The sequence below is a fragment of the Verticillium alfalfae genome, genomic scaffold, assembly GCF_000150825.1.
Source record: "Verticillium alfalfae VaMs.102 supercont1.3 genomic scaffold, whole genome shotgun sequence".
Classification (NCBI taxonomy): domain Eukaryota; kingdom Fungi; phylum Ascomycota; class Sordariomycetes; order Glomerellales; family Plectosphaerellaceae; genus Verticillium; species Verticillium alfalfae.
Window position 1 is genome coordinate 2125689 of NW_003315036.1, and position 14001 is coordinate 2139689.

Genomic DNA, 14001 nt, shown 5'->3' on the forward strand with positions numbered 1-14001 from the left:
TTGAACTGCGTGGGCATGTCTTGGCGCGTCAGCTTGTCAATTCGTCGGGACACGCGCCGTGCAGCGATGGGAGAGGATGAACGCATCACGGCAGATTCTCACCTTTTGTGTAGATGACATCTTTTACGCCAATGGCCACGCCGTGCAGCGGGCCGCGTTCCTCCGGGGGCACCTGGTCCAGCCTTCTCGCCTCGGCGAGGACTCGCTCGGGGTCGAGGTATGCCCAGGCCTTAACGACGGGGTCGCGTGCCTCGATGCGCGAGAGCAGCGAGCGAGCGTACTCCTCAAGAGTGACTTGGCCGGAGCGCACCTTGGCTGCGACCTCACTGGCTGTGAGCCTGTACAGTTCGTTGGCCATGGTGAGTTTAATGCTTTGGAAAGGTCTGGTTTAGTGGCTTGTGTCGGCACTGAACTGTGATCACGAGTCTGTCAACAGCTGCATGTGGGTGAGTCTGCATGAGAAGTTGATTCTGCAGAGCGACGGCAGACAGACAGACAGGACAGTCATGCTTGTACAAGGGGGCGGCTCGGACATGGCGTTCTGTGACGCCGCCGCCCTCTCTCCCCGCGCTGAACCCCGCCGCCATCGGGCGCGGGGGGGCAAAACGTTGTGCGCGCGTCGGCCCGGACGCTGCCGACTGGCGGCGCCCCCAACGTTGGCGGCCTGGGATAAGCGGCATGTGCCTCAAAGTGTGTCTGTGTGTCTGTGTCTGTGTGTGTGGGCGTGGGGTGTGGTGTTCTCGCAGGTGGGCCACTTACGGCGATACCGGCACCGGAAATCCAGCGATTGACGAGTGGTGGTGTAGCTTGAGACTGGTTCGTCGACGGTGATCATAGTCCATTCATCCTCGATCGAGGGAATCTCTAGCCTTTGAGCGTGGTCAACCTGTTACAACGCCATGGTCTGCCGCTCTTCCAACGTTGGGCGATGTGACTATGGATCTGAACGCTACCCTTTCTCTTCTGCCTTTCTTGTGCATGTAAATCTCCGCCGCAAACATGTGGAATCTAAAACCAGTCAAGTCAAATCAAGCTCTCCCTCTCAGCCTTCCCTCTCCCTGCTCTGCTCATTCTTCCAGCCCCATCGTCGCCAGGTGCCTCCAGCGCCTTTGGATGCTCAGCAGGAGGGCCCTTGACCTTCAGGTCCGCATTGCCCACTCCAGGAGCCAAGGCCAAAGCCAGCGCAGCGCAGACTGCGTAGAGTATGAAGATGCAGTGCACCCCCTTCATGTATACTGCTCGTGTCCTTTCCATTTTTTTATCCTCAAGTTTCACGACGTCGAGCGCACGAATCGAGCTCATCAGACTTGCCACCGCTTTTTCATCCATGTAACCACCTTGCGTTAGGTCGCGGCTAAGGTGCCTGAAACAACGAGGCCGAATGCGCTGCCAATGGTCAAGATGAAGTCCCGCAGCCCCGTCGTCGCGGCTCGGTCCTCGCTTCGTCTGTTGGCGTACATGCCCACCAGTGTCGGCTGCAGCGTCAGCCCAATGCCTCGACGAGTATACGTTTCAGTGCGCCGCGTCCGGTGCTACGTTTGTACATGAACACAAACTTGGACCCGGCGCTCAAAGGTCACAGGACGAAGCCGACTGCTATGCACGGCATGTACCTGCTCCACTGGCCATGAGATGTCCGCTGAGGATAGAGTCAAAGGATGCGGTAACAACGATGGGAAGTATCAGGGCACCAGAGTCGGAAATGATCGGCCACACCTAGTTCTATCTGTTGGGGGTTACGGGTCTGAGAAAGGTGTGGTTGTATTAGGAAGCTATTCTGTAGGCAGGAGGGTGCCTGGAACTAAGCTATAGGAGCTGCTAGGGCACAGGCCACCTGGCAATAGGTGAATGGCACTGACTGAATGCCCTGGAAGCCCTAGGTGAATACCGCCAACACTATCTACCCCAGGCATTTTTCATTCTCCGGCAAAGGCATTAAGTGTGCTCGATGAAGTAAAGCCTATCACTACCGAAACATTTGACGCGGTCTATATCCATAATGATTAAAGCATCGCCAGGCACCTGGACAGGAAATCCGAGACCACCCTAATTTACCTGCTTCACTATACATCGGCACTATGAAGATTCTCAACCCCACTGAAGGCGAAAGGCCTCATTCTCATTGTATAGCAGCACATTGTATGCCGCGCGTCGTACTTTATCAAGCTTTCGTAATATGGATAGTAAGCTTTATACGCGAGGCGGAGAGGCCCGAAGTGTACGCCCAACATGTCAAAGGGTCCATGCTTTTGGACAGGCAACCATAATTAACTTTCAGTAACTCAATCGTAAGACTGAAAGATAATATTAGGACTCGCCTTGAAAGCCTCCGCTTGAGAAGCCTCTGTGATACGAGGCAGTTTTATCCGGGAGAAAACTAAGGGAATTTTCAGAGGCGAAGAATAAAAACAAACTTCAAGTCAGTACTACAAGAGATCCTCGTTTCTATAAGATTCGATATTGGTTTCTGTTACCCGCTTCACCTTGGGTCCTAGCGTCGGAAATTTGATGCTCTTGCCGTGACAGTATTGTTGCCCATGGAGATTCCTTGTTTGAATATGTCTATAACTATCCTTTGATCTGCTGGTGTGAGAACTGTGACCATCCAAAAACCCTTAATAATGAACGGAACGGACAATAAACGAACTATCGGAGATGAGTAACAATATCCTTACACCTATCCGAACGGCTGGCATGCCAATATTTCATCGCCGTATAGTAGTCGCCGCCATCAACATCACTTCGATATTCTACGTATTATGGACTACCTTTACGATGTTCACACCAGGCGGAATTACAATCCTAGAGGCCTTCATCCTTTTCTGTGCTACCATCTGTACACCTCCTTATATCATTATCTGCTGGAACCACATGATAGGCCTATGCCTCCATACTTTCGGCGAGCCAGAAAAGTCTGTCTACCCCTACTTTGATGCTATCAGTCCTCTTCCAGAAATCACCTCGAAAACGGCATTGGTTATCTGTATGCGTAATGAAGACCCGATCCCGGTTTTTCACCGCCTCTACGCTATACGAGAAAGCCTGCGCCAAATTAACTACCTTAAGCACTTCCGCTTCGTCATACTCAGTGACACTAGCCGTCCGGATATAATGCGACTGGAAGACCGAGTTTTCTCTAGTTTTCAAAATAGCCTCGGCAGCGGCATGTGTCAAAAGCCCCTGTACCGTCGCCGCATGAAGAATTCTGGCTACAAAGCCGGCAATATCATGGATTACATCGTCAACCATGGCAAGGGCGATGATTTTTTTGTTACGCTCGATTCTGACAGCGTGATGGGTGGAGACCTCCTTGTTCGCATGGTCTCAAGCATGGAACAATACCCTCGGCTCGGCCTGTTGCAATCCCAATTCCTTACTGTTCCAGCCGTCAGTGCCTTTGCCCGCCTCATGCAGTTCGGAAGACGTCATGGTCTGCGTTTCCGTCATCTTGGGAGTAGCTGGTGGTTTGGCGACTGCGGGCTTTACTGGGGCCACAACGCCATTATCCGCATAAAGGCCTTCCACGAGAACTGTATGCTACCTGTTCTCCCCAACAAGCCTCCGCTAGGTGGTCACATCCTTAGTCACGACGTTATGGAGGCTATATTTATGCGCCGTGCTGGCTACGAAGTTCGGATGATCCCTCTTGACGTCCACAGCTACGAGACTAGCCCGCCGACCTTTCTCGATTACCTGCGCCGTGAGCATCGATGGTGCCAGGGCAGCATGCAGTACTGGTTCATGCTACTGGACCCCGGCATCAAGCCTGTCAGCCGTTACCATGTGTACCACGTTATTTCTTCATATATCGGCCCAGCTTTCAGGCTCCTATTAGCCTTGGCTAGCATCGCTAAAGGGGTATCAGGCGGATATAACGATGCCGAGTTCAAGTACAACCCCGGGCCGCAATTACTCATCCTAGGTATTAGCCTGATACCTAAAGCCGTCGGTAGTTTCGAGACTGCTGGAACCTCTTTCAAGCGCTGTGGTGGCCACTTGCGCTGGGCTGTCTCTGTCCTGCTGGAACTCGTCATAATGGCCCTTATCGGGCCCGCCATAGACTTAGCGATCATGGTTTACCTCCTCAGCATGCTTAGTGGCAAGTCGACTACATGGGACGGCCAAAACCGCGACCGTCTTGGCCTTAGCTGGCGCGATAGCCTTCGTGTCCTTTGGCCGCAGACTCTCCTCGGTTTTAGCATCGCTGGCCTACTCTCTATTCAGGATGCTCTCCCCCGGCTTTGGTTTCTACCCTTCGTCACCAGTCTCTGCCTTGCAATACCGATCTCTGTCCTTACCGCATCGCCGCGTCTCAGCCAGTTCACTGTACATCTTCGTTTGTTCATGGCCTCAGAAGAAGGTGAGCTTCCACCGCTCTTGTCTCTCCTAGTTGCGCCAGAAATTATTTCCGCTGCCAAGGCCGCAGCCATGTATAGAGAATGAGACTAGCTCAAGAAGAATATATTGGTCCAAGTCTAGAGGAATCACTGATTTCCGCACGATCGATCAGGCCATAGTTAGAAACTACGCGGTACGGCACTAAAGCTTTCATCATGACTCAGGCAGAATTGATCGAGCAGATTGTGAGGCGGTCGAATAAGCTCCCATTTTCAGCCTACTTGTAGCTAGTTCAAGCTTGATCATTGTGCCCAGGAGCGACATTCTCCAGCGAGAACGTAGAGCATACCGTGCTGATATCGGGAATACAACGTTTCGAAGGTAACATCATGTCAATCTGTCATATGGTTTCCGCGCTGATCTGCCGACAGACCAACAGAATGTCTCGGATGGTAGCGGCTACAACATTTCCGTCATCTTTTCTCCGCCGCGTTATATTCTCACATCACAGTGATATGGCGCGCTCAAACAGTGTACCTCGGGAAATAGGTCCAGCGTACACACCACACAGGCTTCTGCACTTGATTCCCTCCAAACGTGGGTACTTGAGTCAATTTCTCGCGTACGATTCCGTGCTTGCGGCCTTGGTTGCCCGCGTATGGGTTCGAAATCCAAATGAATCACGTGTAGGGAAGATCCTGACAGGCATGGACTTCGGCTCAAGCTCTAAACCCCCGCGGCCAAAAGTCCCCTCGAAAACAAGAACGCTACATGGTCCTAGCAGTTCCGACGTGAATCTGGGTTGGATGAGGATTCAATCGTGGGTATCTGATTGATACTCACGACATGCCCTGCAACGTAGCCCAATGAAAGCACACATTGCGACTGCAGGCTCATCAAGTCAGGCACCCATGTACCTAAACCATAACAAGGCTTTCACGACCTCTTTTGATCGGGTTTGTCGAGGTAGGAAATCGTCTGGCGATGGCACCGTGACTCGCTATCGTCGTGAGGACCACTGGACAATAAGGCCAATCCCCGAACGTGCGTGACGACAACGTGACCTGAAGCAAAACGCAGACCACTAACAGAATCGTTCCAGAGTACTACGAAAAGCGCGGCACCTATCAACGCCGAAGGTCCGGTGCCGGTGACAATGAGCGAGGAAGCAAACTGACAGGCAAGCAAACAGTACGTGACCGCCGCGATAAACGCCGTTACTGCGGGCGTCAACGGTGTCGTGATCCATGGTGCCAACAGCTACCTCTGCGATCAGTCTCTCCAGACGACGTGCAACAAGAAGACTGACGCGTGGGGCGAGGGTATTGAGTATTGTGCAAGTTTTCACGTCGAGGTGACGAAGGCTTTCGTCACGGCGGTAAGTGTAGACAGGACGGCTATACACCTGAGCCCTCCGAGTGACTTTGGCGGCATGCTCATGGAGAACCCAGACCTGAGCTTCCGCCGGTATCCCTTGGGGCAGTTTTAGCCCCTTGGGTTGGCACATCTGCACCCCACAGAGGCCATGATCAATGGCAACGACGACGCTGATTGTGGTGGCCAAAAGACTGTTCAGTAGATGGTCGAGCTTTTTGGAACGATGTGAGTCCTCAGCTGCTAGCAGGCGGTTTCCAGTCGCACATAGCGCGAAAGGCGGTTGGTGAGGTGTGCAAGAAAGTAGGATGTTGCAACCGTCTTTGGTCGGTACTTCATCACGAATCCTGATCAGGTGTAGCGGGTGCTATTGGGCGTGAATCTCGAGCCCTTTGGCCGCGCAACGTTTTATCTACCCAAGAAACTCAAAGGGTACATTGATTGCCCTTTCAGCCAGCAGTTCCCGGTGAGCGTGAAGGCTCGAGACCAGGACGTGTACGAGGACCCGGATATGAGGGTTTAGAGAGAGGTCGAGGACTTTGAGCAATTGCATGAATTATGTAGTTCAGGACGACGTTCAAATGAAGCGAGGCTTCAGATAGCATTCGCCAGAGCGACTTGAATGCTCGCTGGCTGCCGGTCGAAGTGGTGTGACTGGTATGTCTCCAACAGCAATGGAGACAGAGAAGTGTGCGATGCATGTGTTCACGACGGAGATCCCATACGCACAACAGCGTGGATAACCGCTATTGGGTTTCTTTCCGCCCGACTGGCCACCACCCTCCATCACTAAAAACAGTCATTTCCAAACAACTTCGTCACTGCTGCACCTCCACCCGAACAATGCAATGTAACCCACGCGCGGACATTTGAGGCTCGCCTGTCTTGATATGGGCAACCGAAGGCGTCCGATGAGGATAGATTAACTCGGTGGCGGCCAGCCACTGGCGCGTCCACAACCCCAACACACGAACCTAGGTAGCGATGGCGTGCCCAAATGTTCCGCCTCGTTCGACAAGACATATGCAGGAACAGTCCGTCAACCTTGATGGCCCAATGTCATGCGACTACTTATACATTGAGACACTCCCGCTCAGTGCTTCAGCTCTTCCCATTCCACTTGGTTCCTCTTCCGACGATATCGAGGACCGCCCAACACCCCTGTTGACGGGCACACAAACGTTTCTCACCCAACTTTCGCATTTCAGCCCGGGCCGAAGATCGAACCATGGATCAACAAGCGTAACGTATTACTTGACGCCAGAGTAGCGAAAAATGCCGCCGCCAGACCACATTAGTCATGGTCAAGTCGGTCCCCCGGCGTTGAAGTATTGGACACACAGTTTCATGCGAGCCAAGTTTCCATCAATCGTCGGTTAACACAGTGAGGCAGTGCGAATGCCTCTTGACCTGGTCGGCCGGACCAAAGTCCCCTTGGCGGTATTGTCAGCCTTCCCATTCGGATCATGGGCCAACAACTGCAGATGCATGCCAAGCTTGTTTCCCCGCACAACCAAGCATCCGAACGCCAATAGTCGCCATCGGTTCCTGGCCTGAACGGCTTGGCTCCTCCAGTCACCTTCCTCATTCAAACGGCTGCCAAGTGGATGGCCTGTCGGAAGCGTGCCGCTACACCGACCGGCGGTGTTCCTTGCGCCCAACAAGGCTGATACGGGTTGTGGTGTTTCGATGACACGGCGTTTGAGCTGTGCGAGTCTCCAGTTGTGGACGCGATGACACTCAAGAAAGTTCCTCTGATCAACGAAGAAACAGAAGAGTCAAAAGCATGAGAGCCAGGACCAAATCAGCAGCAACTCGCACCAGCTTCTTTGTGGAAGAAAACGCCTGCCGATGCTGCTTCTGAGTTGAAAACATGCTCATCAAAAACATGCTCATCAAGGGTTCCACAGCGTCGCTTCCGATGCGGGGAGAAAACGAATTTGGACGCACACGGGCAAGGTACCTTGCACACGCCACAGGATATCTTTGTCAACTGGAGTATCCTCCATTCTGGAAGCTCGGCCTTGGTCCCTGCTCTGAGATGCCCGTCAGCTGTGCCCGCAGCAAGCCGATGCCAATGAGCTTCCTTTTACAGTGTAGCTCTTTCAACTGGGACCGTTGGCAGCATCGTTGCCCCGGGCTCCTAGACAACGGGGCGAGCAGGAGCGGGGGTGCTACAATGGAGCTGAGCAGTGGGTGTCGAATACATGAAGGCAGAAAGCAGGCACTGCGAGCCTTATATGAAGCTCGTGCCTCCCACTGTGACGCTTCGGAAGCTCTCGGCATCTCCTCAGGATCTCCAGGTCTGACTGTGTTGACAACCTCGTATCTCCAAGTTTCACCCCCAATCCCCGAGAACGATAGTCATTATCACCAGTATGCGCTACTCTGTCCCCGTACTCGCTGCCCTCGTGGCTTCGGCCACTGCTACTGCTCCCATCGGACGTGCTGTCAAGATGTTGACGCTGGAGACCTCCCCTGGTGTCACTATTGAGGTCACCGAGGAGCAGAAGTTTGAGATGATGGACGTAAGTAGCTGCCGACAGGCATCCGATCCTTGTGCAGCGCCGTGCTGATTCCCGCAACAGAGGGGCGCCCATTTCTTCGACATCACTGAGTTCCAGGACAAGGAGGTGTCGGCCAACAGGCTCGCCGTTGCTGCGGCCCTGCCTTTTCCCGACAAGTTCCACCAGAAGTGCACCATCGACGAGTTGATTCCCAAGCTTGACATGGAGAGGATCGAGAGACTTTTGACCAAGTTCTCTTCGTTCCACAACCGCTACTACCTCTCCAACTGGGGCGTCCAGGCCGTCGACTGGCTGCATGACCAGATCAAGGAAGCCATTGATGACAGCGGTATTCCATTTGTCAACCTCCGCTACGTCCGCCACGTCGCCTGGGCCCAGCCCAGCCTGATCGTGACCATTCCCGGCCGCAACCAGCGTACAGTCATCCTTGGCTCCCACCTCGACTCCGTGATCTCGGGCGATCGCGGCACCGGCCGTGCTCCCGGTGCCGACGACAACGGCTCCGGCTCGCTTATGAACCTGGAGGTGCTGCGCGCCGTCCTCTCGGACAAGCGTGTTCAGGACGGCGACATCCTCAACACCCTCGAATTTCACTGGTACGGTGCCGAGGAGGCCGGCTTGCTCGGCTCCCAAGACATCTTTACCCAGTACCGCACTCTCAACCGCCAGGTCGTCTCCATGCTCAACCAGGACATGGTCGGCTACGCTGGCCGTGACGGCATCGAGCGTTTCGGTCTCGTCACTGACTTCACCGACGCCAGCCAGAACGACTTCCTCAAGAAGGCCATCGGCCAGTTCACCAACATTCCCTACGAGGAGACGGTCTGCGGCTACGCGTGCTCCGACCACGCTTCCGCCAACCGGAATGGCTTCCCCTCGTCGTTCATCTTCGAGGCGCCGTTCGGCAACCACAACCCGTACATCCACACGCCCAACGACACGATGCAGCACGTTTCGTTTGATCACGTCAATGAGCACGCCAAGATGGCGCTGGCGTACATGTACGAGCTCGCCTACTGGGCCTTTGCCTAAACGCAGACGCTGCTGCTAGCTTCTCGTGCGACTCGGACGTTGCCCGCAGCCTAATGTATAGACACACAAAGCGCACCAATAATAATGAGCATGAATAATGAAATCTTGGGGTTGGATGCAGTGCCTGTGTTGAATGAGTGAAGACGGCGAATATGCGTTTTAAGGTTCTTGTGAGACCTTTCGTGAGTGGCAGTGCGCAGGGTGTTCACTTTCACGGCCACCAAGATGGACTCATTCCGTCCGCTCTGCTCAAATTGGTCAATGTAGCAGACAGTACAAGACGTGCTGCGACGAGGCGATAAATCGATGACTTGACTTGCTTCCAATTACTCCTGTTGATCCCTATTCCATACAGACCGTTGCCGGTGTCAAAGCCAGGCCTCTGCTGTGAGCAGGGCTCGTCCCGAAACTACCTTTCCCAAGTACACGGCCGAAAACCTCTCCCGAGTACGCGGCCGAAAACATTGCTCCGTCGCCTCATCCGAGGCCAGGCGAGCATAGCAAGCCCCGTCAAATTGACGCCTATTGCCGATGGTACCCTGTTTGTACCAAGTTCTACACAAGCCGAAACAAACTTATCCCGAATGCGCCCCTGCGAAAAACGACAAAGTCCCCTCTTGCCGGCCGTCGCGTAATGTCGCGGCGCCTATGCTGTCCCACCGGTCAAGCCTTCGCATCTTGACGCCAAACCCCGTGGCCATGTTTCGCGAGCCGGTCGATGACTCGCCGCCGCTGCCGCTGCTGCTGTCCGAGTCGCTGTCGTCGGAGCTCCGCCTCTTCATCCCCCTCGCGCTGTGGAACGCGTTGCCGCCGGTGCGCACGCCCGCCGGGGCTTCCAGGGACCGTGGTTGGCGGAGCTGGTGGCGGCCCCAGTTGCATCCCGGGTTGTTGCCCGCTTGTTGGCAGCAGGACCATCGGCGGCTCTGAAGAAAGTCTTCCATGGTGGGTTCCGTGTCCATCATGTCGTCGGATGTCGAGGCCATGGGCTGGAGGAAGCCTGGGGGGGGGCGGTTGTCAGTGGCCTGACTGAGGTGGAGTTTGGGGGTGGTTAGGGAGGGTAGGAATTGGACGTACCACTGTGGTAATGGCAGCCGTCCCGGCCGTGAAGATGCCAGGCAAAATTGCGCTTGCAATTGGAGCACTCCATTTTCAGGATGTACGATGCAATGTCGGCGGCAGCTTGTTGCTGGCTGGTCTGCGGGTCGAGTATAACAGATGGAAGGACGCGGCGAAGTGCGGGACGTTTGCTGGGAGAAGGAGCGCGGAGATCAGAAATAGAAAGAGTAAATGATTGATGGAGAGCTGTGATGTTTCCTAGAACTGAATCTGGCCCATCAATTGACTCTGAAGAGAGAGAGAGGGGAGAGTAGAGAGAGAGCGGCAAGGTTATGGTAGGCTGGATGGAGGTATGGAAGGTTGAAGGAACGGCCCACGACTGCACCTTACACGGGGAAGCGCCCATGAACATGGGGATCCTGTCGCGCTTGCCCACTGAGTTCGAGGATCACCTGGTCGACCACTGTAATTGGTCCAAAAGTAAGCCTCGCCCCACCCACGACTTACCGCGATCTGGCATGACAGCACGTGAGGTCCGCGCTTTGCCTAAAAAACCCCCCCCCCCCCCGAGACCCATTGAAGATGGAACACTCACTGGGTGAGACAACATCCCTTGATCCATGGTCAATTGTCCAATGGAACCGTGTTCAGCTCGCTCGGATCTCCGTCAGTTCAGTCCCCCAATCCCTGGATTGATCAGTCCTCACAGTAGGCTCGCATGTTCGACATGACATTGGTGGTGCCACTGGCTTGTGTCAAATCTCCTTCATTGGAAGCGATTACTCGGAAATCTATCCAGTCTACTGTACAAATACCATGGAACGCTATCAATCCAGCCTGCCTGGAAAACACCAAGCAACATATGCAGCACGCTCATGAAAAGAAGTTGTGGACCTTGCCCTTGAAGTCCGTTGCAATCGGCTTGGGCGGCGGCTGCTGCGACTCGTGCAGACGACCCGACCACAAATCAATCGTCGCGGCACGTTGGAACTGTCCCATGTTAGCATCTCTGAACCACAACTCCAAACGATGACCGACATACCTTGGTCTTATGCCACAGCTTCCAGCCGATAATGGGCACGATAAAGATGGGAATGCTAATGTAGGACGCGATAAAATCGGCAGTCGACCAGTTGCCCTTGAGGAACACGGGGAAGCCGGCGACAAAAGTAATGATGGTGGCACCGATGAAGCCGAACCACGCCGTGTAAGGCTGGGAATGGCGACTTCCACGGCAGAGTGTCACGGCTGATGCCCTGCACCTTCATGGCGCGGTGGAAACGAATATAGCAGAAGCAGAGCGTCGCCCACGCGATGAGACCCGACACGGTGCTGAGGTTGAGCAGCCACGTGAACGCCTGACCCGCGCCGCCGGAGCCCAGGCTGAGGTATGCGAGAGGTCCGAAGAGCCAGGCCGTGATGACGGCGACGTAGGGCACACCGTTAGACCATGTGCGGCCGAAGAAGCTGGGCAGCTGGCCGTCAGTGGTCATGGCGACGATCATGCGTGAGCCGACCCAGCAGTACGAGAGGCCGGCAGACCATGCCGATACGAGGATACATGCGTTGACAATTGACGGCAGAATGGAGATACCAGCTTGCCTGATGGCGATGACCCAGGGGGATGCGTTGCCGTTGCCAGCGTCCGAGATGAGGTCTGGGTTGCGAGGGTCCACGATGATACCGATGAGCAGAGCACCGAGAATATAGAAAAGTCCAATACGATATGTGACGCGGCTCGTAGACTTCGGGATCGCCTTGTGGGGGTTGATCGACTCAGCTGCGCAAATGACCACCGTTTCAACGCCGATGAAGGAGAAGGATGCGTTGACAAAGGCGGACAGGACGCCGAGGAACTGGCCTGTCGTTCCCTTGATGTCGTTGTACTGGACAAAGGGGCCCGGGTTGTTCCAGTACCGGAATCCGATAGCCTCGCCTGTCGGTCCACCTCCGGAGGTGATGACGATGGACACGAGGATAAGGCCAAGGAAGCAGAGCACCTTGACCGAACCGCTGAAGACTTCCACCTCGCCATACCATCGTACATTCAGGAGGTTGATGGCCAGAATCAGCACGAGGGAGATGGTGATGATGACGGCCGGCGTCATGTCTGTCCAGTACGCCACCAGGATGGCCGATGCAGAAGCTTCGGCGGCGATCGAGATGGTGTAGCAGTAGCCATATGAGATGGCCAGCGAGAAGCCGACTGCAGGGTCGATGAAGCGTGTTGCCCAGTGGGGGAAGGTACCCGCCGTTGGAATCTGAAGAGTCAGGTTTGGCTCCCGATGATTGAGAAGCAGTATTCACTCACCAAAGTAGCGAGTTCACCGATGCTCTGCATAACACACCAAAGCACAGCGCCGACGATGATGTACGCGAGCAGCAGACCTGCCGGGCCGGCCTGCGCATACGCCGAGCCGGTGCCGATGAACAGACCGGTACCGATGCCACTGCAGAAGCCAATCATCGTGACCTGGTAGTCACGGAGGTGGCGCTGGGTGCCACCTTGGCCGCCGACGCCGAGCTGCGGCGGTAGAATGGCTTCCTTGTCATCGCTGTCCGCGTGGTAGTCCGGAGCCGCGTGCTCGATGTCCGGAGAGATGTGGTCAACTCCGTCGTGAGAATGGCGCGCCATGGTGATCTAAGCTTCCAATTGCAAACCTTGTTCAGTTGCTGGCTTGGTCATAGAATGGAAGCCGTTACGTCAAGTTTGGGTGGCTAGAGAGGGTCCAGCGTATAAGCAATCCATTCATCCAGATTGCCGCAACATGCAGTACAAGTAGGCTCCAAGTCAGATCAATTTTTTTCTTTCACGATGGCGACACCGGAGCCACAGAATGGTATCATCAGAGCTAGCCAGGAACATATCCTAGCCATGGTGTGGACCTCGGGCCAGGCGAAAGGATAATAATGTGTGAAGATTTCTTTCCAGACCAGGAGCCTCCGTCTCGGCCATCCTCGCCTGTAGTTCTACGCCTAATGGCAGATCGCAGGTGTGGAAACCGGCACTCCAGTGGATCTTCTCGCGTAACACCAGTGGCCGGACCCAGTTGTGACTGACTCGAACAACGGGGCCAGCGTGGTTTGCTGGAGAGATTTTACGCCACTTGCCTTCACGGTCGGCGGGACCGCCTGTCTCTTAAACAAAACTTACAAGCCGACTTTTCCAGGGTTGGACAAGCGCCGCTGGGCTGAACTGGGTACGCCCTCAAGACCACGCGGCAGGGTAGGGCGGCCCGGTTGTAGGGGTTCGCTCCGGCGCTTGGCGGAGAACATATGGCGAGAAATTCGTGATGGAGCATGTTACGGATCTCGCGGTGTAATTCCGCCGTACTTAATACAATTTTCATCTCGAAGATCGAGCATATCCTCGAAACCGTTTTCTGACCAGAGAGTATTGACCAAGTCGAGGTGAATCTGCCGCTGAGGCAAAGGTCACTGCCGACGTTTTCCGGGTGTGACAAGACCAGCAAGACAAGCCATGGATGCGGCGGCAATGCCGAAAACGACATTTGTGGCTGCCATGTCCTGATTAACCACAAGGTCATTGACGAGTCAGCTGCCCTGTTCGAGCTTGTTTGTCTATGGGAACTCGCCTCATGATACCTTCGCTTCCCATATTTATCATTTACCTCGCGGCATGAGTGCCAGCACAGCGGCGGGAGCGCCACGC

General features: G+C 54.8%; 5 protein-coding genes across 5 annotated transcripts in view; 2 read left to right on the plus strand and 3 right to left on the minus strand.

The window, feature by feature from the left end:
• The window catches only part of VDBG_03161 (amidase), a gene marked incomplete at both ends in the record, with an annotated part of 1209 nt that extends 851 nt beyond the window's left edge, over positions 1-358 (minus strand). The window contains one exon of the mRNA XM_003006976.1: positions 103-358. Within this exon, the coding sequence (XP_003007022.1) occupies positions 103-358 (256 nt within the window). The remainder of the gene's footprint in view (positions 1-102) is intronic.
• A 2807-nt stretch (positions 359-3165) lies between these two features.
• VDBG_03162 (glucans biosynthesis glucosyltransferase H) lies at positions 3166-5827 on the plus strand (the record flags this gene model as incomplete). Its single annotated transcript, XM_003006977.1, has 4 exons — positions 3166-4360; positions 5230-5382; positions 5441-5529; positions 5624-5827. 4 exons carry the CDS (start codon positions 3166-3168, stop codon positions 5825-5827), a joined length of 1641 nt encoding a protein of 546 aa, XP_003007023.1.
• Positions 5828-8090: 2263 nt separating this feature from the next.
• On the plus strand, positions 8091-9272 carry VDBG_03163 (bacterial leucyl aminopeptidase; the record flags this gene model as incomplete). Its single annotated transcript, XM_003006978.1, has 2 exons — positions 8091-8240; positions 8301-9272. The coding sequence occupies 2 exons, from the start codon at positions 8091-8093 to the stop codon at positions 9270-9272; spliced, it is 1122 nt and encodes a 373-aa protein (XP_003007024.1).
• Positions 9273-9847: 575 nt separating this feature from the next.
• Positions 9848-10419, minus strand: VDBG_03164 (predicted protein; the record flags this gene model as incomplete). The annotated part of the gene is made up of 2 exons (XM_003006979.1): positions 9848-10269; positions 10347-10419. 2 exons carry the CDS (start codon positions 10417-10419, stop codon positions 9848-9850), a joined length of 495 nt encoding a protein of 164 aa, XP_003007025.1.
• Positions 10420-11201: 782 nt separating this feature from the next.
• Positions 11202-12963, minus strand: VDBG_03165 (proline-specific permease; the record flags this gene model as incomplete). Its single annotated transcript, XM_003006980.1, has 4 exons — positions 11202-11318; positions 11371-11541; positions 11591-12534; positions 12717-12963. 4 exons carry the CDS (start codon positions 12961-12963, stop codon positions 11202-11204), a joined length of 1479 nt encoding a protein of 492 aa, XP_003007026.1.
• Between the last annotated feature and the right edge of the window lie 1038 nt (positions 12964-14001).